Raw genomic sequence first — 24,421 nt, 5'->3', positions numbered from 1 at the left:
CAAATTAATGAATCGCCTCATGCGAACAGACACTACATCCCACATAGACACTTGGGCCCGATTTGGGTGACGTCTTTCTAATTGTTCCCATCAGGGATGCTGACTTACAAAAAATATTGGGGGGGCCCAAACCTGGGCTCTTGCCCCGGTAAATTTTATAAGTAGGTTTTTAAGCATTTCCGAAGAGTCATCATTCATTCGTCATTTCAGAAGATCAACATTAGGACCCTGATAACTCGAATCTCGATATCTGGACACTTCGGGGAAAATCGACAAGCCTGACACATTTTTTCCTCAAGCCCATAACGAATTTTTGAGGGGGCTCGGGCCCCCTAAGGCCCCATGGAGTCGGCGCCACTGGTTCCCATATTATCTTTAAGGAGTTCTCATTTTCAGTAATATGTTCATCAGTTAACTAGCACTACAAGAAATTAATTTTTTTAGGCGCGGTCATTAAAAGTTGACCATTTTCCTCTCTGCCTGCTTATACGAAAGGGGTTCCATCCAAATACGCGAGATACTTGTTATTGTTACATTTGATCTCTAAAAAAGGGAATCCGCATCAATTCTTCTTCAGTAACGCTGCTGACCGGAGAAATCAAGGGTGGAGGCCTATGAAATGTGATGCTTAAAAAGAATGACGAGGATCAAATGCATCGACCGTGTGAAGTAATGAGGAAGTCCTAAGAATAGTGCGAGAGAAGAAAACCTCAGAAAGCCTCATGAAAACATTGATAAGAAGACGGGACAAACTTAAAGGCCATATCCTGAGACATGAGGGCCTGATGAAGACAATCGTCAAGGGACAAGTAGGTAGATGTCAAGATCTGAAAAGAAAGGCCTCGAACAAAATAAGTGGAACAAGTGATAAAAAAAGTATTATTTGCGATACTCCGTAGACGAAGTCTTCGCGCGGCTGAACAAGCTTCGGCAGTTAGTCCGGAAAAACAAAAAAATCAGGTTCCACTATCTGACTTCAGTTTTTTTATTCTCAACCATTATTAAAAATGAACTCTCAGCAAAGTAAGTCAACAAACCCTTGACTACCAAAGTACATAGTAATTTTCCGTTGGTAAAAAGCGGCATTGTCCGCGATGATACGAAATTATGTATTTCATTGAAATCTTAACATTCCCCCTCGGACAATACCTGTTTTGATGACGAAGTCTTCGCGCAGATGAACAAGCTTCGGCAGTTAGTCCGGAAAAATAAAAAATCAGGTTCCACTATCTTTCTTCGGTTTTTTTATTCTCAACCATCAGTAAAAAGGAACTCTCAACAAAGTAAGTCAACAAACCCTTGACTACCGAAGTACAGAGTTATTTTTCGTTGATAAAAACGGCTTTGTCCGCGAAGATACGAAATTACGTATTTCATAGAAATCTTAACAACAAGTAAAAAAGGATGTGAAAGAGAAGACTGCAGGTGTGTAAAGATTAGCTGAAGGGAGAGTTGAGTGGAGAACTGCGTCAAACCAGCCAAAGGATTTTTGACTATTGATAATGATGATGACATTACATCGCATCAAGGCATTTTATCAGGTACATTATTTTCTGGCATTTAGATATTTTGATGGGCGTCTTTGAATAGTCAGATAGAGGGGTAATCCCAGTGCTGTAGTTGGGCCGGTACGCCGTACCCCCCAAAATCCAAACTCGTTATAAGGGTTCCGGTTAAAATACCTTCGCAGCCGTATGTATAATACATGTTCAGCTGTTGGAATTTTTTATGAGTACCGCCTAAATTTTTTTTCAACTACAGCACTTGGTAATCCAAGAAAACACAACTAACCATACACTAACCACTGTATAAGCTTAAAGGAGAGTTGATGGAAAGCAGAATCAAAGGAAATGCGGCATCATTGCCATAGATCATTTTGAATTCAATAATTTGAGGCCTTACTTATGTAAGTGGACGCCCATCTTAACTTATCATGCAACACCGAAGTTACCTTAGGATTGTTGAGTTATTATTATGATGAACCCTGGCTGGCATGGAAACAGATCACTCAACTTAGGGGTGCCTGACAACACCGTAGGTACCTACCAGACATTTTTGCGGCAACAATAGTGGCCGGGGAGATCATCGTCACGGCCACTGTCAACAATGCTCTAGTTGCCTTAGAATTGAAAACGCACGAATTACTCAGTTCCAATGACAGGGGTCACAATTTCACACGCAAATCCATTCGCTCCATGCAAAATAGTCCCAGATGTGATGTTGAGCGTGAAATCTTTAGGAAATAGACGGAGGGCAGCAACGAAAAATATCTCTATGGACGCTACATCATCCTAAAGCTCGCTCACGGCGGCCTGCGTGGGGTTTCGGTTTTCCACACGCCACGGGCGAATCCCAGGCCAAGACGCCATCCCGGAGAAAAAGAGTTACAGCATAATTAACTTCTCCTATCGCTGCTGAAACGTGCATGCACGCCCGAGGAGTGCGGTGTCGTTTTGTTGTTATTTGTAATTTTCAGTCGTGTTCTACGTTTTACTTCTTTATCGCTGATGTTTTATCCTCGTCGGTTGGCGACCAAACTGTAACAACAGTGAACTAATATCCCCGCTAGAGGACACTGGTTATATCGTAAATTAATAGTAAGACTTCAATTTAGATCGAATGACACTTCATTTAAACATCACTTAAGATATATAATATAAGAACATCACTTAAGGATGGTATTGTTTCTTAGAGTAGATAAACAAAATAGTTAGGTCGCCAACCAACCAGGGCAAAACGTCATTGATAGAGGAGTAAACAAACAACGCTATGAAAATTACAAATAACAATACGCTTAAAAGGTAGAAAGGAAAACCGATTGAAAAACAAATATAAGTAATAAACAAAAAAGAACGATCGTCATTGAATCCCCACCGATTTGTGACCGGCTCAAGGAAAGCAAACAGACTCAGGAGAAAAGGGAAGGTAGGGAGTTTTGGTACGTCATTACCTTGGCTGCGGAGGTAGCGGTGGTCTTCATTAAGGTGCCATGGGTCCGTCTCTCAGGAGTAGCTCTTTTAGCGGTGAACACTCGACGAGAGGCTCAGCAAAACAGAAATGCCGAATTCTTGCGGGGCAACACCGCTTTTTGTACATTGGGCCCATTTGACCTCAGATAAAATAGGCCCCTGTTGACCGTTGTCTTGCCCAGTACAGTGGCGGAGGATTACACCACCCGCTAAGCTGCTCTACCGACGCCCTCAGAGTGAGGGACGGTTCACTGCTTCAAATTCAAAAACAACCCAGTTTTGGCAATGTATGCATCGGAAGTTATTGATGTGACTGAGTTGGTACTTTCTATGTATTTACATGAATTACACTGACTCTGACAATACGAAAATAACTTGAGGAAATAAAATATGTACGACATCAACAAAAAATAAACGTTTTTCCAATAAATTTCATTGAATTTCAATACATAGGAAACGCAATGTGTTCAACTCCACGGCAAACGCATGGCACAAGGGCGTACCCAGGATCAAAACTAGGGGGGAGGGGGGCAGCCATTGTTGTGGTTCAAGTTGTAGGTAAGATTTAAGCATGGAAAAGGTGAATGAAATCTACATTTTAAGGAAACTGTAATAGCCCTATATTAGTTTTTAAAATTATTTGCTTGAAAAAGTATTATTTTCCACAAAGACATTTGCGATTTTTGCTTCTGGGGGGGGAGGGCGCTGACCCCTCCTGCCCCTCGCTGGGTACGCCCATGGCACGGCAGAAAGTTTCTTGCATCGGACATCCAACAATCCCAATGAATATGTTGTGCATGGAGGCATCAGATGAAATGAAATATCCTGGAGTTATGATAACTTCAAATTTGTCGCACTGGAAACGACAAATATTTGCAGCAGAGCCATATCGAAGCAAGGATTCGTCAAGTGAGTAGTGGATAGATGTTTGAATTAAAATGTGAAAGAGAGGCACTACTTCGCACTCCTTTCAGGGCATTCATTCAAAATATGGCAAATACTTTCGAAAACTTAACATTCAGCTCTTTGCTGACTCAAATTCTGAGCAGTTCTCTCTTATCCAATGTATCATGTTAGTTAAAAGGTGTCGTCAAATAAAAATTTGGGGTGGAATCGAAAATAATTTTTTTCCATCCACTGGGACTTCTGCCCCAGGAGTTTGAATCCAGTTTCTATGGCTTAGTCGCATTCACGTCCATCCTCGTCGGTTTTCGGTGCCGTAAAGGTGGGTGTCTAAATATTATTGAAAATGATAGTGAGTACTCGCCTCAGTGCATAAGAGTAAATACAATCAACTTAATTGGTAATTCCAAGCAACAAACTTCCTTAAGTTCATACGGACTAAAAAGCACCCAACCCTTATCATTGTTCTATTTCAATCATTGTCAATTTCTCTCATGGTTAAAATAAGATTGATTAGTGTTATGAAAAACTAGGAAAGGTTTCACGATGGCATATTTGTATTTGGATCTAAACCTAGAGCAAATGAATTATGATACGGGGTTGAAATATGCTTAAATAAAGCCAAAGGTACATGGAGTGGAACATTCAATATAGAAGGGAATACCAAAGACTAATCTAAATTACTTCCTACAACTACATAGGTGATAGAGAGACAGCAGAGGATGAATGGGAGAGTTAAACAGGAAAAAGAATTGAGTCAGAGACGCCATAAGAATTCATTAAGATCGGAAGGATCAAGAAACACAAAATCATGGAGGAAATAATAATAAAAATTTCAACTTTATGACAGCTGTAATTTGCCAGAAATATTGAACACAGAAGCTGTTAAGTTCAGTGAGGATAACCTTGAATTAGAGATTATAGAAATGAAAATTGAAAGTCCTCAAAGATATGTCAACAAGAAAAGCATTGAGAATGGAAAATATACCTTGTGAGCTTCATAAGAATTAACAGATGGGTGGGAGGAGGTTTTTCCAACAAATCTGTAGTATATATGAGGAGGGTCTTAGCCCAAGAATTCTGTGAAGACAGTTCTAATTCTGAGACTGAATAAGTACAAAAGTGTTGATTGCAGAAACTATAGGACCATTTTCCGATATCACATGCAGCAAAAGTAACACAGAGGATTCTAAACAGACAGAGAGCAAACAATTACTAGAACAAGATTAATGTCAATGTTGAGAACATGGCAAGAGAGGTGTGAGAAGAGTTAGAGAAAGTAGGAGGTCAAGGGGAGGGATTGATACTTAAATCAGTGAGCCTCATCAATGATCAAATATCAATTATCCAGTCACTGAAAGGCTTGTAAATATTGCTACATAGTTATGCTCAGTCAAGAGTGCAAGGAATAATGTCAGAAGAAAATCAGAAGGATACAAAAGTTAAATAATTTTAAGAGCATCATGAGAAAGAAGAGTGAGGCTTAACATGTAGATGTACGCGAACATTAGCAGAATGAACAGCTTAACTATTTGGGAAGCTCGTTCAAGGAAAAAAGATATAGCAGTGAGGATATCAAGAAGAGAATAAGGTAAGCGAAGGTGAAAACTATGAATGGGAAACAATTGATGAGTGGATCGTATTGTAAGACGGCATAGAAGAGGCTGGTAGAGTGTCAGATCTTAAGTGTAGCGCATTACAGTACAGAAAAATTGGTAGTGAAGAAAAAGAACAAGATTAGGTTACACACATTTGAGAATAGACTGTAAAGGAGAATGACAGTAAGATTTAAGGAGAGGAATACAAACAAAGAAGTTCTAAACATGGTGGTGAGAGGTAATCTCTAGATGAGATAAGGAGAAGGCCACCACTTTGGACAGTGCAAATACTAGGCAAAGAGGGGAAGTTAAACTATGTGACAGAGGGAAGAATGCTAGGTAAACAGGTAAGGGAGAGAATGATAATATTATTTATGGGTGCAGTAACTTCGGCTCCTCAGGATGATAATGTGGTGGTTTCCCCTTGCCTTCCACATCCTTGTCCTGACTACTATTACTGCACCAACCAATGTGAAATGGCACTGCAGGATGTAGGTTTAATAGGTAGCACAGTAACTTCGCTCTTTCAAAGAGCTCAATAAAAAAATCTCATTTAATTAAAGAAAATATTTACTCATTATTAAACAATAACAAATTAATGAAAATAAAATTCAATCCAATAACAAAAGCCACAGTAAAATTGTTTTTGCAATCCAACAAGCATAGTTCTTCATTTCCGGCAAAACCTTGATAACGATGACAATCATCGTCATCTACATACATATATACTATAAAACCCATTTCCAACTGCTCACTGACTCATATTTCATGAAATTATTATAAAAGAGTAGAGTAGCAACGTATTAAACTTAGTAATGTTGGACATTAGATTACAGGAACATTGAATACATTTTTAGGATGCATATTCATTAAAAACATGAAATTCCAGTTCACACGGTTTCATCACAACTTGTTACAGTAGTGAGCGCACTGATCACAACATTAAAATTACCTCAAAAATTTCTGTATTCCTTTCAATCTTCAAAAAGAGCACTGTCACAAACAATATTTATCAACTAAAAACAATCACTATTATTTCACATTTACAGCATTCCTTTAAAGGAACATCAGTCATCACATTAAATCCTATTCATAATGAAAAGATAATTTTGTACTAAAATTCTTCATCAAGCTCAAGCTCAAGCATCCACTTAAATAGAACACCATCCTGAGTGTATACCAAAAAATTCACTCAACCCACCAGAAAATTGTCCCCAACAACTTCTTTCGCAAGTTCCAACATTTTTTGGAAGAAGTGCTACTCGTCATGAATGTTCTAAAATATCTTTATAAAATTGACAGTGGATACACAATCAAGTTCAACTATCTTCGCATAGGGGCATGATCTTTTTGAGTAAATGACCTACTATTCATGGTCAGGAGGTCAGTGGATCTCACAATGTCCCCAACGTTATAGCGAGTAACAGTTCTCCTCTGCCTGTTTCTTAGGGCCTGATTGATTAGAGACACAACAACCAATACTACTAGGCTCACAGCCATTGTCAAAGTACGTACTGGTATAGTCTCTGGAAATTTCAGCACAGGTGGCAATCCTATGGACTCTTCTCCAACTAATACACGCAAAACTATCCCAACAATGAAGCTAAGTGCACTTGCTAGAGGTGTTCCAACACCAGGAGCAACCATAGCAATTAAGAAATGAGGGAATACAAGCACATACATCAGGTCTGAAGAGAGGTACCTGTTGAAAGAGAGCATTAGAATATATAGCAATCAATTAAAAAGATAATTTCAAATGTAAATTACCGTATCCCTCTGAATATAGTCCCCCTCTGAATATAGCCCCGCCCCCCTAATGTTGAGGCTTGAGTTTCGGGAAAAAAAAATGGGTTTGAATATAGTTCCCCCTTAACTTTTATCACAGGCATTTTGGGAAAAAAAGGGGGGCTATATTCAGACAAATACGGTATGTGGCCGAACACACAAGGTATTAAAATGCAAATAAATATGTACTATTGATTGTCTCTTTTTTTGATAAACAGGCTTAACTTTAAAGGAGGGATTTATGCAAGGCAGACATTACAAATGAGAAAATTGCTGGTACTCACTCATCACAATCATTATACTTCATGCTAAAGAGAACGGTTATCCATTTTTATGAAATTTTACTTACCACAGACCATAGATTGACTCAGCCATGAAAGCAACTCCAGTCGAAGCAACAGCAACAGCTAATATACTGATTCTTGAGCACCACATTACTTCACCATCAGATGCCTGAAATACAAAACAGACATTAATCATAAGCTCAATTAGACAATTTATTTTTAATATGATGACAGTGGATGACAAAGACAATGCATTACGGCTGTGATCTTCCCAGGTTTTGATTATGCATTTATTATTGTGCCATGGGTAGAGCATCTTTAATGGTAAATTAATCATTTATACATGCATTGATTCAATTTTAAAATATGGAATTGGTGCCATGGCAAAAATTTTATTGCTGAGGAAAAAGGAGGAGTATATTGCAGGAACACCAAAGATGTAGATATGAATTAAATGTACTGGAAAAGGTGATTTGGAAGACAATTATAGGGAATGAGGAAGAGACTGACATGGTGGGTGGGGATAGAATATAGAAGTGACAAGATGAGGAGAAGACAGTAGTGTGAATGGAGTGCGTACTAAAGGTAGCAGGGATGCTTAATAGTCTGTGCTTGAAGGAAGATGTTGGTAAATTAGCGAAGAGGGAATAGGAGAACATAGCTCACAGATTTAATGAAAGAAATCTAGTTTACACTTGCATCGGCAATGTGCCAGAAGCAAAGCAATCAAATAGAAGATATTATCAAATGCAGGCATGGCACTGGCAAATGAAGCTGGTGATGAAATAGCTAAGGCGAAAAGCATGTAAGAAAATAAAAAATCACTTTGCAGTGCCAGTGCTTGATGCACCGTGTAACCACCCAACTTGTGCGAATGCATGCACAGAAAATAGAACCTGTTCTAATTTGGTTCATGCATTCGTATATGTTCCGTTCCGGTCCACAAAAATCATTCACGCAAACGTACATTAACTCGTACGTGTTAATGTATCGTGTAAACAGGCCTTAACAGGCCCTCAGAGTAAGAACAGGCCCTACACAGAGCACATGGCATTTAATGTGGAAAAGTCATAGGCCTAGGTAATTCTTTCCAGGATAACCTGATTTGACCAGTAGATCATATACAATAATAATTAAATTGCAGAATATCATAAAAACTTCAAACACTATGCAATACCAACATTATCAGTCCTGGTGAATACAAACCTTGGTTCTCAACAATCCTTTATAAACATTGTTTACAATGGCTGAACTTGCACCTAAAACTGCACTGTCAATTGTTGACATCACTGCAGCTGTTACAGCGCCAACACCAAAAAAAGTAACCACTCGAGGGACCAAATATCTCAGAGTCAATGGAAGAACTAAAGATGCATCACCATCGCTGATTGGTGCAGCTAGAGCTGTCATATTCCAAGCTGAAATAGTAATCACAGAGAGTAAATCAATTATGTATGTAATTTCAAATGTAAAATGGCACCTCATTTCATGATATGGCTACACCTAATTAAAAACTTTTCACATGTACACAATACTGACTGAAGTCACTCATATTAATAACACTTGAACCTATTCAACACATTTTAAAACATTCATGGCTTTGACACATCCTCACGACACGCTCTGTCAAAACCATGGTCATTCAACATAACAATGTACATACAGAATGGAATTAAATTTTACCATTACGAGTGATATCATAAATTTCCACCTAGTGAAGCAGGAAACTATGCATTATATAAGCACTCATTGGTTTTGGTGTTGTTAAGAAAATGATACTGTTTCATCAAATTTTACATTCCACCTACAATTAATATCAAGAAATAAATAAATCCAAGTACCTACCAGCAGTCCTTGCTACCCCACCAATAACAATTGGAGGAACAATCAACATCAATGGCAGAATGGAGGCCAGCAACGACATTGGTAAGACATTCTTCTCTGACTTGAGGGATAGGGCTCTCTGGTAGTAACCCTTAAAAGCAAGTAAGAGTAAAATTTAGGCCACCGAAAGACTAAAAAAAGAGTATGAACTGCATACACACTAATGAAAACATGCTCACTGAATCGTTATAACAAGTTTCAGCCGAGCTAAGAGAGTTTTCCTTTTTTCATGATTTCCAACACATCCTTTCATGTTCTGCAATGTTATTCAGAGCATCAAACTATCAACCGTGTGACTTAACTGAAAAATAGGTGTACTAAATACAACCTTATCCCTACTAAAACCAAATCCAAAATTTCAAAAAAAAATCTCCAAAACAGAGAAGCGTAATAGTTTATCAAGAGCATGATTTCACTGCTAAATGTTTTATCATAAATGAGCATATGCTCATGTCTACCTTCTATTTTTAGGATGATGGTTAGTAGCTTTGAAAGGTTCTTTTACAAGTTTGTGGCACCTACACAAAATTCCATTTTCGGCCCAGGTGAGTCAATTTTGACAGACGGAAGGGAGGAAGGAGTGTGGGTAAAAGTGACCATTCTATTTAGGGGCACTAATGAGAACACTTGCTTCCAATCATCTGGTATTGGTGTGCATAAGATAAACAGCTTAACCCTTTCACTGCTGTTCAATCTCCGAAAACCTTCTCCACAAATGCGGCGAAAAGGTTTAAATGCATTTTGTTGTGCCATGGAGCAGGTACTTCTAGGATGGGAGTGGTACACCCTCCGCAGAGTCACAAATCTGGGACCCTTTCCTCGACGAGACCACCCTTGCTGGCCCATCTCTTGGGCCCGCCGAGTGGGGAGCCTCCCTCCTGAAAAGTGACCCCTCTGACTGCAATTTGAAAATCAACCAATCAATCTGATCATCAAAAAATGATTGTTTGCATCGCACTCCTGCCAATCAAGCAATCAAGTGCGTCTTTGAACCGTGTTTCTGCGATGAAAAATAACGATTTTGTTAACTTTGCTAAAATGGCCATTTTCTGGTGGTTGGCAGCCACGTTTTAAGTAAAGTTAATAAAATCGTCATTTTTCATCGCAGAAACATGGTTCAAAGACGTACTTAATTGCCTGATTGGCAGGAGTGCGATGCAAACAATCATTGATTGATAGATTTTCAAAATGCAGTCAGAGCGGTCACGTTTGGGGAGGGAGCCCCCCCACTCAGAGGGCCGAAGAGGCCAGCGAGGGTGAGCTCGTCGAGGAAAGGGTCCCGGATTAGGGACCCTTCGAAGTGCTTTGGCAAAAGTGCATATCAGGGAGGAAGAAAAAGTACGTTCACTGCAGCCTGCCGTGTGAACGTACCAGGTACGTTCACAGCAGTGAAAGGGTTAAAATTACCCCTTTTGATCTGGCTATCCTAAATATTTTGGTGTGTCAAGGTTTACTTTAGCCTTTCCCTCCAAACACCTCCTCCTCCTGCAGTCACTTTCGACACTGGACCAACATCAGAATGCTACCTGGGTCACCTCTTCTCCCTGCTGCTCTGGGCATTTAGGTGCCACAAACAGAGCTATGATGAATGAGTACCTAATAACCTCATAGGTCTTTAATAAATTTATCTAAATTTAAAATTGCTCTACCATATTCTGACCTAGTCTTCAAGTTGTGTTCGAATTATATCCCAATCCGGCCCGAAGGACCGAAAAATGTTCGATAAATGATAGGCTACGAAAGTAGTTTTAAAACAGGTATATTCTTAGGGAGGTGGTAGGCCACCTGCACCCGAGCGCGTCCAGTACGAGACTGACTGCTTTCAGGGCGAAGCCGAAGTCACCAGTCGACTCACAGTAGAGCCTCACCGTCGACCGGTCAACTACGGCGATACAATCGATTACCTCCACCTTTTCAAACAAGTTGCAATTGTTTCTTTTGAATCTACACACTCCAAACTTTTCACAAATTTAATTATCCATGCGAGGTGTTTCAGTAGTTATGCCATTATCATGTCCACTGCAATACAAAAATTTTTAGGAGCTTTAGGAGCTGAGGAGGGAGGGGGGTATTTTATCTTTTATGAGGCACATTAGCTTTACCAGGATGTATGGTTTATAAAGACAAGCGATGAATCCAGTGGCACCGACTCCATGGAGCCTGAGGGGACCCGAGCCCCCTCTATAAATTCATTATGGGGGTGAGGACAAAATGTGTCAGGCTTGTCGATTTTCCCCAGAGTGTCCAGATATCGAGAGTCAAGTTTTCAGGGTTCTAATGTTGATCGTACGACTCTTCTAAAATGCTTTAAAAAACTTTAAAACTCACTATTTATAAAAATTTTCTGAGGCAAGACCCTTGGTATGGGCTCCCCCAATATTTTTCATAACTCGACACTCCTGGAAGATACATTGCACACATCATCCAGATGTCAGAACACAAGAAATGTTGGAAAAAAGGAGATTCCACCTCTCTCAGGGCTAAACATCTCCTCAAAAAAACATACAGAGAATTTGATCCAGAGATAGTTCATGTGTAAAGGAAAGGCTGAAGACTGGACGTTATGGAAAAATTAGAGATTGTGAAAGAAGGACGAGCTTTCCAATGAATGAGAAAACATTCATGAGACGCTCCTCACTCACTCCCATTTTCCAAGCAAGCCTCCCAATAACCCATTATCCTGTGCCTCCCTTCTTCCCAGATCTATCCATCCACACTCCACCCTACACCTCGCAATAATACATAACGAGCTCCTAAACATTATTATATCGCAGTGGACATGATAATGGCCGAACAACTGAAACACCTTGTGTGGATAAATAAATACCTATGTGAAAAAGTGCCATCCTGTTTCCTTGACATAATAGATACGGAATTTGGTCAGCATGAAGGTGAAATTATGTAGATATTCTCTTGGCTTTGCTTATTGATAGGAAATTTCTTCAACACAGAGAAAAAATACAAAATATAGTTCTTGAATTCTTGTGGGCAAATTGAAGACAAAATATTAGTCATCTTAGTCCAGTAGGCCATTATAGACTTTAGCTTTAGCACCCTAGGATAAAAATGCTGCAAGCCAATATATTTATTAGCTCAGCAAAACTATTGTTCAACTTCATCACACCTCCATAATTATATTTACTTGGGAGCAGCAGCGCAGCTAGGAATTAAGGCTAGGGGGGGTTTTAGGCGCAACTACTAGTAATACTGGGGATCTGGGTGTTAGGGCCCCCATGCACTGGTAACTTTTTCAAAGCAACTATTTAGTTGCATTGAAGAAGATCCAATGAAACACATGGTATTGGCTGTGGCCCCGTGCACAGCAACTTTTTAGTTGCCGCAACTAAATGATTGCATTCCGACCTATTCCGAGGGTGAGTAAACTATTCCCGAAAGGTATAGACCATGTGGGTTTTTGCTCTTATAGAATACCCGCCAGGTAAGTAAAAAAATTTAAGATAAATGTTTCAAATAATATGTAGTGGGTTTTAAGGCTTTCTGAAAGATATTTTATTAATCCTTACACTATTTTATAAGTAATATTAATCCAATTAGATAAAATGGATTTTACTTTAAAAATTTCTGAACTCTGTGGGGGGTGAGGTTTATCCCTCAAAACCCCCCCTCGCTACGCCAATGCTATGGAGAGCATCCTCACCTGCCAAGGTAATCCACCCAGGAGTGGAATCAGAATTCCATCAGCATAGCTTCCAGCCTGCGCGGCAGAAACATGTCCCAACCAATCAGACACAGATCCACCAAGGCCAGAATGTGACACAGCCTCATTTGTCAACATAAATCCAAGGCTTAGAAACTGCGGAGATTAAGAGAAAATGAATGATTAATACAAGAAAGATTTCTTCATTTTTGAACCAAAATTTTTTTTGGAAGCAGACTATAACAGTACAAGCAAATCATAAATGAGAGAGCTCATGAAATAGTACAATTTATCACAACATGAAGCCAAATCTAATTAACTATCCTTACTAAAAATACAAAGTCATTTCATGTTGCTGAGACAAGTGGATATTGCTTCAGATCCCTTATATTTAATATGTATCAATAGTTTGTTGAAAGTGAAACATTATGCTAGAAAACTAATTAGCAAGAGGGTAGTCATTGGAGACCCAGGAGGGTGGGAAAGCATAGGCTGAGGTATAAAACAAGGCTGTCCAATGTCACCCTCACCACTTAATTTGCATGCCGAGGACCAATGGCGTAACTATGGGGATGGATGAGGGGATAGATCCCCCCCCCCTCCCAAAGCCTCGGTGAAATAAAAAATAAATATTTTAAACCATTGCCTAGTTTGGACAATTGTAAATGCATCAGCTTAAAGTTAATTTTTTAGCACCAAAATGATGTAAAATGTATTTCCAGGCATGTCATTTTTTTTAAATATTCCGATCCGTCCCCTGGGGGAGGAGGGGTAATCCCCCCAAAGCATATTTCTAGTTACGCCACTGCCAAGGACATGTTAAGGATACCTTGAAAGAGTTAGATGCAGGAGTTAAAGCAGGCAGATTGATGTTTAAGTCAGCAAGATTTATGGATAATTAGGTGCTGATTAGATGGCTTGCAAAAAGTTTCTAGGTGCTTGTCGATGCATTAGGTAAACAATCTGAGTGAATATATGGTATGAGGATTATTCAAAAAGAGCTGTGTAGTGTTGTTAAAGATTTGAAAGCAAATAAATCAAGGATAAACATGAAAATAAGGGTAACAAACTTCAACAGGTTGAAGAATTTAACCACAAGTGCAACTTTTTTTGAGGAAAACAGACGCAACAGTAAGGATATTAAGACTGGAATAGCTATTGAAATAGAGGCATTTATGAATAGAAAGGAGTTATTGAGAGAATCATTGAATATAAGAGTAAAGTAAAGGCCTGTGTCTGATATGAATCACAGCACTCAATGGGGTGGAAAGTTGGATGCAGAGGAAGGAGGATGAGAAGAAGCTGTAGGGATTTGAGATATGGGCATAGAGGAGAAGGCAAAGCTGAAATGGATGAAGAGAATGTCAAACTAGGAAGTTGTAGGCATGGTAGATAAGGAATGTAAACTTCTGGAGTAAAATAAGGAGAAGGCAGAGAATGGAGAATGAAGAATTGGAGAATGTACTTGGATGCTTAAAATATGATACTGATAAAGAGAAGGATGTTCGGTAAGCAATTGAAGGGGAGAAAGAGAAAAGAACCAATGGATAGAGGGAAGAATAATTGTTCTTGTGCCGGCTGAAGAAGGTAATTCTATTTGAGTAGGATGGCAAGCACTGAAAAAGTTAACTAACAAAAAGCACAACGAACCATCTAAGTGGGTAAAATACCAATGAAGATAGTAGTGCATGACTATTTCAAAAAATAAAGGAACACAATTCCTGATTCTGCTGATATTTATGCAACTTTCAGGTGGTAAATAGTAAAAAAAAATTGTCGTTTCTTTTCTGATGAGCTGTATCCTATTAATTTTAGACCATATTGAGTGAATATAATACATAGCTAAATATGATTAGAAAATTGAAAAAACTACTATAAAACCATAAGTAAGAGATGAATTTTATCAACAGGTATCAACAGTTAAACATAATTATTTTTTCTAACCCAACATGTATGTATTATTTTAAAAACACAGCAGCACTAAAACTCACCATGCCAACGAATATAACAATGATCTGCAGTACGTCAGTGTATGCAACAGACAACATGCCTCCACACAACGTGTAAATCATCCCAACAGCAGAGCTCACAAGTATAGAAGTCTCTCTCTCCAGCCCCATCGTCACCTTCAGGGTGGATCCTATTAATAATTAGAGGCCAACAATGTTAGGCATGAATAAATAAAAGGCAAATGTATCTTAGGTATACCAGCACGGAGCATATTAAAATGCCACCAGGCAGCAGATGCACTATTTTTGTCTGCCATTAAATGCCAGGAGAGAATTTTGAAAGACTGAAAAAGTCAAAAGGCATGTCATCAACTTAAAACAAAATACCTTAGTCATTATGATGGAGAATTTATATTACATGTTTGGTAAATGAATTTGGAATTCTCTTCTTGGCTATTTATTTTCATATGGGCTCATTGGTCAAGGGGTGAACACATATGGGCTCACCCCAAGGACTCCTTAGCCACAGCTTAGCCTTGGGCCATTCAGATCATCACCCTAATATCTGACTAACTAAAGGTAAGTTCAACTGAGTTTGGCAAGATATGGTGGAACAGCATGCTGAATAAAATGATAAACTTATTTTAAATGTCCAATGGTTTATTAATAATAGAGCCTTATGTGCCTGATATACAGCATTCCAGCATACCAGCTGCGGCAGTGCTCACTTGTTATTTCTATTTGACCTGATGATGATGCTAAGCATCAAAACGCATCATTATTATTAATAAACCAGTCGACAGTACAATAAGTTTTATCATTTTATTTAACCAAAGGTTATTAAATGCAAATCTAATTAGATAGACTAAAATATTTTTTTTCCTTACCTAGAACTGATAAAACTGCACCAATCCAGAATAGATCACCAATAATATGGGGAACCACGCAGAGCCCACCCATCACATGACCAAAATTCTCTTGCAGTGGATCAAACACTGTCAAGTATCCACGCTTCCTCATTGTCGGAGCAAATGTCAACCCATCTACCAAAAAATAATTTCCACATATTAAAAATTTCATATCTTTCCAATGAAAATATTTTAAGGAGATACCACACAAAGACTGCTTTCTGGCAAAAGCAAATAAAACAGTATTATCATAGAACCTACACCTAATGAACTCATTGAAAAGCAGTGGTCATGTTCAAAGGCAACAATAAAAAATTTCTTACTAATTACCATCCCGGATATGTATGCAAATGGAACAGGGCACCATAAGATTCCTCGCTTGTAGGTTTCTTCTGCAGTGCCAGAAAGGAAGGCACCTCCAATCTGGGTAGCTATGAAAAAAAATATTTGTAAAATATTATAAGATGTACTGTGAAAATACTATGGATGGGATAGGAGATAAATTAAAAGCATTAACCTCCAAGGGAAGACTTCCAATAAAATGCAGTCATTTTTTTCAATGCATGGAAAATAGGCCTGATAATTCATCATTATTACATTAATAATAATAATAAACTCTACTGACCTTCAAATTAAAAAATTAAAAAAGGTAAATCAGAGTCTAGTTATTACAGGAAAAAATAGGCTGGACATAAACGCTATGTATATCATACACCTCTACCACACAAATATATATGGCACACAAACTTCAATATCAAAAAAAGCACTTTTATCCCTGACTATCTACTTCATTTAATGTATAAAATGCTATTTAAACTAATATTTTTTATTAGAAACAGAATTTTTATAGTCTTTAAATGTTTTAATAAATTCAGGTACATATATTGTCAAACTATTTAATGCCTCGATTATTAATAAAACGATTCTTTTTGGAAACTACTTTCGAAATAACATTACTTGAATACATTTTTTTAATTATGGCAGTTTCGGTATGGTGTAAATAAAAGTTGGTAATAAACATCGGCACCAGCCAGCATGGATATTTCAATGCAAATGAATGGACATTGACTAGATTCGACGTGGGGGAAGGGGAGCGACTGCTGAGGTAGCAATGGTCAGAAGTATTCACGCCCTGCCTGAGACCCAGCTTAGCAATACCTTAATGCCATTCCTCAGCAATTGGGCCCAACCCTGCCACTCGTATATTATCCTCCTCACAGCAGGAATCTGTTGTGAAGTGGTCATATTGTCAACGGTTTTCGCAAAGAAAAATTTTAATGCATACTCCAGTTTTTTATTTTGATATGAATTCTTAGTTTTTTAATGTGTATATGCAATTTTTAAATGAAATTTTAGCATTACTATTAATGGTCTTATGGCAGTGGGGTAGCGAGGGAGGAGCCGTACCTCCCCCAAAATATTAAAGTACACTAACTTTGCACCATAAAAAAAAACAAATTTTGAAAAACCATGCATTTACTAAAGATTTCTTTGAAAAATGAAGTTTTTTTCCCGATTATTAAAAGTGTTAAAATTAGTTTAAAACCCTCTCCTTAGTATCCTGTTTTTCAAAAATTTTCCCTCCTGGTTTTGAACCCCCCAAACGAAGTTCCTGGCAATGCCACTAACTTATGGAGTTAAAGTTTTAGTGCCTTGTGCTTACTAACTTTGTTAACAGCTCTATAAATCAAGGGACTTCAACCCATGGCCCCCAGGCCACATGCAGCCCGCCGGCTAATTTCTTGCAGCCACTAGAGGCTAAAGAAAATATTTGCAACTACAAAAATAAAACCAAATATCAACACACTCCTCCACAATCGCATTGATTGATTGAACTTTTTAATCAATAAATATTATAGCACTTTGAAATTTTTTTCATTTTATTGATCAGGTGGTATTTAAGTGATGTGGAGCATTGTGGGCCTCTGGATGACATGAAATCGATTTTTGGCCCATCCATTAAAAAACGTTTAAGATCCCTGCTATTAATCCATTTAAAATTTTAAAATGCCTAAAAAATGTTAGTTATTCTTATATAAGTGCAAACTATTTTAGGAAAATTGTATTGAAATAAGTTGACTGTGGACTCATGCTAAGTTAGGGTAAGAGGGCCTAGTCCAGTGGCCTGAGTAATAGCCGGCGACCCATTCAGTTTGGTCCAAATTTGTGGGGAGGGAAGACCAGAGTAACTCCACCCAAAAAAAGACCTCTGTGAAAAAGAGGTTTAAAATATTCTCGTGCTACTCGTACCACTGAAAACACATCCTTTCACAGGCACTAGCAGGAAAGGGTTAAACAGAAAATTTACATGTTTGTATTTTCTTGAATGTTTGCTTACTAGAATAATACCCAAGTGCTGTTAATATTTTTAAAGTCTACTTTCCACATTCGTCAAAACAAAATTTTTTTAAATAAGCATTTTTAAGCAATTATTTTTTTTCTAAAATGTGTCCATGAGATTGAAATAAGCTCAAGTGGATTTCATTCATGCCTCCAAACTGCATTCTGAATCAGAATTATCAGTCCATATGTATTCAAAGAGATTCAGTTTCATTCAGCTTCTTACAATTACCCGTAAGACAAGTCAAATACACACTATCTCTATTGTGAGGGTCTCAAGTCTAACTTTGTAAAGCATTGTTTCATTTTCAAGAGAGATTTTTAAATCCTCTGCTAATTTATTATACAGCCATATTTCACTGGCACTATCACCAAGCACCTGGTAATCATCAGGATTACCTGATAATTGAAATGATTCAACGAGACGTGGGGATACCATAAATTTTGTTCAGCCATGTAGACAGGTGGATTATATCTAGTATGATGATCTTGAATGCAGCTTTATATAATTATAGCCATTGTTTCACATTCAAGAAAATGAAACTTTGTAAAGCCTCTGATAATTTGTTACATAGTGGCAATTAATTTCCCTTATCAGGAGCACCGATTGATCATTTGATAATAGCAATTAGGTATTCATCAAAACCTGGAGAATGACTTTGTGAAAACTGAAATATGATTTTATGCTCCCATCTTTGGTGGAGATAGAAGTGTGGTCATTTTTGATCTAAACCTAACCATTGCAGCAAGCTTAGATTCTGTAGTATGAAGGCTAAGGTTAAAAACCAACACTATTTGTGAAAACTATTTGAAGTTCTTTCTGTAAGATAAACCTTTAGACAACATAAATTGAAAAACTTAGCCAATTAAATACATTTTCCTTAGATTTCAGGTTTTGGCGAGCAATTCAACCCATTCTCATGGATTTAAAACCTATGTTTAAGTTTCTCTTATACTACAAAGTAAACAGAATTATTTTTCCTCACCCGATCAGCTAAAAATTATACACATATTTTGATTTTTTAAAGGACTACAACAGCCATTCTCCCAAAAATATTCTCAATTAGTCTCCATTCATAAATCGGTACTAGATGCACAACCACAGTCAAGTTTCCTACCAAGAGAATGATTATTCAACCCTGAAGTCACTCATACCATTTCAGGACTAAGTTTACAATGCTTAAATCACTAATTCAGTACTACTTACAATTTTCGAATTTTAAATCATCAAATTACTTAAGAAAAAATTACCTGCAAGAGTAGCAACAGCAACAGGCAAGCTTAACTGTCTCCCAGCCAGGTACAACTCTTCACTTCCCGAGGTCTCACGCAGTGACTTAGCCTTGAACTGTCGCCATGATGCCCAAGCTCCAATCAGTAACATTGTCACATATAAACAAACAATGGCACTTGCTCCAACATAATCAACATCTTCTAAGCTTGAAGGAGGTTTCTTTTCCCCATAAACAGTATAATTCATTGTGGAGGAATGGGCTTAACAACTCCAACCAAAATATTTGCACCAACTGCAATCAAATATACGCATGCAAATAAAACTTCCACATCCATAGCCCATTAAAAAAAGAAAACAAAGAACAAATTTAATTTTTTTTTCATAACTGCTTGGTATCCATTAGTGTTAGTAATTGAGCGAAGCAATATTCATTAAATAATGATCCCATAATGGAACTGAATTCCCGGTGTACAAGACAACTGGGGTGTAAGACGATACCAAATTTTTCCACTAAACCCTTTCACTGCTGTGGACGTACCTAGTACGTCCGCACGGCAGACTGCTGTGGACGTACTTTTTCTTCCTCCCTACCATGGGGTCAGCACTTTCGCCGAAGCACTTCGAAGGATCCCTAATCCAGGACCCTATCCCCGACTAGCTCACCCACGCAGGACCGTCTCCTCGACCCTACAAGCAGGCAGCCTCCCTCCCGAAAAGTGACCGCTCTGACTGCAATTTGAAAATCAATCAATCAATCCGATCATCAAAAAATGATTGTTTTCATCGCACTCCTGCCAATGAAGCAATCAAGTACGTCTTTGAACTGTGTTTCTGCAATGAAAAATAAGGATTTTGTTAACTTTGCTAAAATGACCATTTTTCCGGTTGTCTGCAGCCACGTTTTTAGCAAAGTTAACAAAATCGTTATTTTTCATCGTAGAAACACGGATGAAAGACGTGCTTTATTGGCAGGAGTGCGATGAAAACAATAATTTTTTGATGATCGGATTGATTGATTGATTTTGAAATTGCAGTCACAGCGGTACTTTTCGGGAGGTAGGCCCCCGCTGGTAGGGTCGAAGAGACGGTCCTGCGTGGGTGAGCTCGTCGAGGATAGGGCCGCAGATTAGCGTCCCTTCGGAGGGTGTACCACACCCATCCTGGAAGTACCTGCTCCATGGGCCCACGAAACGCATTTTAACCTTTTCGCCGCATGTAAGGAGAATGTTTTCGGAGATAGAACAGCAGCGAAAGGGTTAAAATATAGATTTTTGGCTATACCCTGTACTCAACATAAAAGACTTCTTATAAAATTATGATTTTATCATTTGATCAAATGATAATTTTATCATTTGAACACCGCTGCCCTTGCTGCTTCCATACAGCACCTCATAGGGTGGAGAGGAGTATAAGACAACCACCAATTTTTCCAGTTAAAATATGGATTTTTGGCTACACACACTGCATAAGACTTCACGTAATTATCGTTTGAACACAACTGTCCCTGCTGCTCCCATCTTTGGCGGAGATAAAAGTGTGGTCATTTTTGAGCTACACCAAACCATTGCAGCAAGCTTAGATCCTGTAGTATGAAGGCTAAGGTTAAAAACCAACACTATGAGACCAGACCAGTGGCATAGCCAGAGGGGGGAAAGGGGTTTTCCAGGTTACGAACCTCCCCCTTGAGCCTTTAAAAGAGGTGCCAAAAATGAGTTAGTCTCACTAAATAAATTTTAATAAATACTAGTTAAAAAATTACTGTTCTTCAGTCCTAATAGTCACGTTTTCAAACATAATCCCAATATTTTCTGGGGGAGAACCCCCCTTTTACCCTTCCACGCACCATGCAAGGGCATGGATATCACCAGTGAACCCCCCCAATTTCAAACTCCTGGTTACGCCACAAGACCATACCCCCCATAACCATAACTTTTGAGAACATTTTCCAGGAATATAATGTCGTCTCATAAACCACAATAACCAGCTTAAAAGTATTAGTCTAATGTTCTCCATACAACACGCAATTGCAGGCTCATTGGAACAAATATTCTGAATGCATAGATTTCACCTAAGAATATCATGAGATATCTACCCTGTCAAACCATTGGTTTCATACACAAATTGAGCAAGAATTGTCAGCTTTCCTGCAGGGCTATATAGAGTTTGCACATTTACTAATAACAAAGATCTTCCTGCAAAGCAACAAAACATCACAGGGGTATTCGGACTGGTGGGCATGATCACTCATTCTGTTTCCGCCATCCAGAACATGATTTTTGGTGAACTTGGTTTTATTTCCAATGCCATTTGTAATGCAGCACTCAATGGCTTAACGTCCCCAACAAATGGCAAATTCTCGTGAGATAGTCAAGCTAAGCCCACTTCAAATTAACCCATACAAAATGCATTCCCCTCCAAAAAAACGAAAAAGGTTTTCTGATAGTCAGCGATAAAACCCGCAACAGAGGGCCATCAAAAATCACCACACACTTGGCCATGCTCATAGTTCTGCCTGGCATCATGAGGTTCCTTCACTATCAGTTTGTGATAGTGGAAATTTCAAAACTAAATTCTAAGTAAACGTTAGTAAGAAGTCTTCAACAGACTTAGACAAAGAGTTCATGTACCAGGAGTTCTTAAAGAAGTGCAAGAGGTACCACTAGGCAGTTACTACCGGTGGCTATGATTTACTGTTGATTAAACACCACCCAAATTTAAAAATAAATAAGCAGTAAAAAAATAATACCAAGCAGAAAAAATTGAAGAAGTTCAACATGCGCAAAAATTTCAGCAAGCAATGGAGAAAAGATATTGAGATATCCTGACTGATAAATCAGAAACAGATTGCTCAAAAACATTTAATGCACTCTAATGGGGGTAGTAAATAAACTGTTAGGACAAGAAAAAGCTGCCAAGATAAATCCATGGATCACATATGAAGCCTTATAACTTATTGAATAAAGAAATAATTGTACGAAAAATCTCTTTATTGGGGTGAGATTGAGATTAGAAGAACCCTTGTTGGGATATGAATGAATATCAATTTTAAAAACTGCAAGAGATAGCAATTAAGAAATGTTGAAATTTGGAAAAACATATAACTCCAGCTGCAAAATTATCATCCTGAAAATTTTGAATTCCCCTTCCAAATGCACTTTAAAATGCCTCGCGAAGTTAAGGACACTTATTACCGAAATAAATGTCTAAATACTAAATGCGGGATTTAATAACAAATCGAAAGTATGATAAGATTTCAACGCTGCTTTCTTAGCCAAAGCATACTGATCAGTTCGACGTTAAGAATAAGCACAACAAATATTTCCGGCCTACATTTCATTGTATCACACCAATTTCCATGCGATTTTCGGTTCAAACCACCGGGAAAAAACGACTATTGAAACGTAGCTAATCCCCATGAAATTATGCAAACCGTGACACTCACCCTTTTACCCTCACAGTAATAAATTCGGCGAGACAACGAAATGCAAAGGCAGCCGGCGATAAGGACGTGAAACAAAGAGGCACTACTGTCGGGAACATTAAACTGAAACTGAATCTCCCTTTATCGACTATAAGCACCAATATTTACATAATTAATGCAACCTACCAGATAAGAGATCCTCGAACGTTAAGTCGTGCACGCCACTCTTGCCGCAGACGAGAGAAACATAGATGACTGCTAGGAACAGGTGGACAACAACACTGCACTTTCAAGCTTCGGATGGCCTTGAATCAACGGTAATACACACTCAGCGTAAATGATTTTCATACGCCACTAAGAAAATTTCTTACTCAACACTTCGTAAAGATCACTTCACGAATAGCGCCGGAGTATCGCAGGAGAAGCTTTCTCCAACGTGCTCTCTCGAGAACTTCCTCCTTTTCTCTGGCGGTGACTTCCCCGACGACATAAATCCAGCCACTTTTCCTCGTACGAGCCTCTGCATCATCTTCCAAGAAGAACAACGGCTGGGATTGTATTTCTTCGTAATTATGCATTCCATTCGACAAAAAAAATCAAAATTGTGGGTAAATAACGTACTAATTGCTCGCGGGCATTTAACGCGACTTTTGAATGGGCGTTGCTCTGACACAAGCGACGCCAATGTCATTGCGATGCTGAACTCACGTCAATGAGGTCATTCTGACGCTCCAAGTAACGAGTCAGGATATACAAACGGTTTTCCTTCACCTCCGAACGAGGAAATTGAGAATTACGAATTTCTTCGTAACTTCTCATTCCTCTCGCGACGATGACCAGCCGTAGTCGTCATGTTCCGAGGAAAAGGGCGATACTTTCACTTGACCTTGACCCAAAGAATAAACAAGTGCCGCGAAAACCGATCTATGATATTATTCAAAATGCCTTGAAACAGTTTTTCATCGCTTTCCTGAGCATGAAGTTTCATCTCTTTCTGCCCAAAAACCTCCCAAAAAATATATTTTAAGGGCTGTAACAAGTTTCTCTAATTCAAATTCCCTGATCTACTGTGACAAAAATCTTCACTTCCTCCAACTTCAAAACTATCTCCTGTCGACCATTACATCAAAATTTTGAAAGGCTAGAGTTAGTAAAATAAAAATTTATTTTCAAATACATTTTAATTCTATTCTTCAATTATAAACAAACTGAAACGAAACACGCAGAAAACAGTAACTACCTAGTAAAATGAATTTCAGTCAAATAAAAGACAATATGGTGTAAAATGTCATTTGACACATTTTACATAAATTCTTTATATTTAACACACTGAACAATGAGGAGGTTCTCTTGATTCATCGGCCCTGACATAAATTTGCATGCCCTTCTCCTGCCACTAAATAGATTGTTATAATAAGCAGAGCCTTGAATGTTAATAAGGAACGACAAGGGTAGGATATCTCAGTGTCAGCAGTAGAAGGTGATGTA

At 38.4% G+C, this 24,421-nt stretch overlaps 1 protein-coding gene across 3 annotated transcripts; it reads right to left on the bottom strand.

Moving 5' to 3' along the window:
• Window positions 1-6,022: 6,022 nt before the first annotated feature.
• LOC124161123 (high-affinity choline transporter 1-like) lies at window positions 6,023-23,855 on the bottom strand. 3 transcript variants are annotated; one of them, XM_046537342.1, is made up of 10 exons: window positions 23,120-23,855; window positions 19,530-19,804; window positions 16,262-16,369; window positions 15,918-16,073; window positions 15,073-15,221; window positions 13,082-13,237; window positions 9,385-9,514; window positions 8,746-8,957; window positions 7,605-7,708; window positions 6,023-7,172 (listed from the first exon to the last, which is right to left on the bottom strand). In XM_046537342.1, exons 2-10 carry the CDS (start codon window positions 19,756-19,758, stop codon window positions 6,794-6,796), a joined length of 1,623 nt encoding a protein of 540 aa, XP_046393298.1. In that variant the 5' UTR covers window positions 19,759-19,804; window positions 23,120-23,855; the 3' UTR covers window positions 6,023-6,793. The 3 variants fall into 3 exon arrangements, with proteins under 3 accessions (XP_046393298.1, XP_046393299.1, XP_046393301.1); XM_046537343.1 differs by lacking the exon at window positions 23,120-23,855 and adding an exon at window positions 22,955-23,044; XM_046537345.1 differs by lacking the exon at window positions 23,120-23,855 and having other exon boundaries at window positions 16,269-16,369; window positions 19,530-19,618.
• Window positions 23,856-24,421: the final 566 nt, after the last annotated feature.

Source organism: Ischnura elegans, chromosome 6, assembly GCF_921293095.1.
Source record: "Ischnura elegans chromosome 6, ioIscEleg1.1, whole genome shotgun sequence".
Classification (NCBI taxonomy): Eukaryota; Metazoa; Arthropoda; class Insecta; order Odonata; family Coenagrionidae; genus Ischnura; species Ischnura elegans.
Note: the sequence above shows the minus strand (reverse complement) of the source record. Positions and strands in the feature narration are given on the sequence as shown.

What these genes read in the sequence shown, in the direction of transcription:
- LOC124161123 (XM_046537342.1), bottom strand. Translation starts at nt 19,758, where the DNA reads ATGAATTATACTGTTTATGGGGAAAAGAAACCTCCTTCAAGCTTAGAA. An exon ending in TGCTGTTGCTACTCTTGCAG is followed by an intron (nt 16,370 to 19,529) that starts GTAATTTTTTCT and finishes TTTTTTTCATAG; the next exon opens with CTACCCAGATTGGAGGTGCC. An exon ending in AAGGATTGTTGAGAACCAAG is followed by an intron (nt 7,709 to 8,745) that starts GTTTGTATTCAC and finishes TTTGTATTTCAG; the next exon opens with GCATCTGATGGTGAAGTAAT.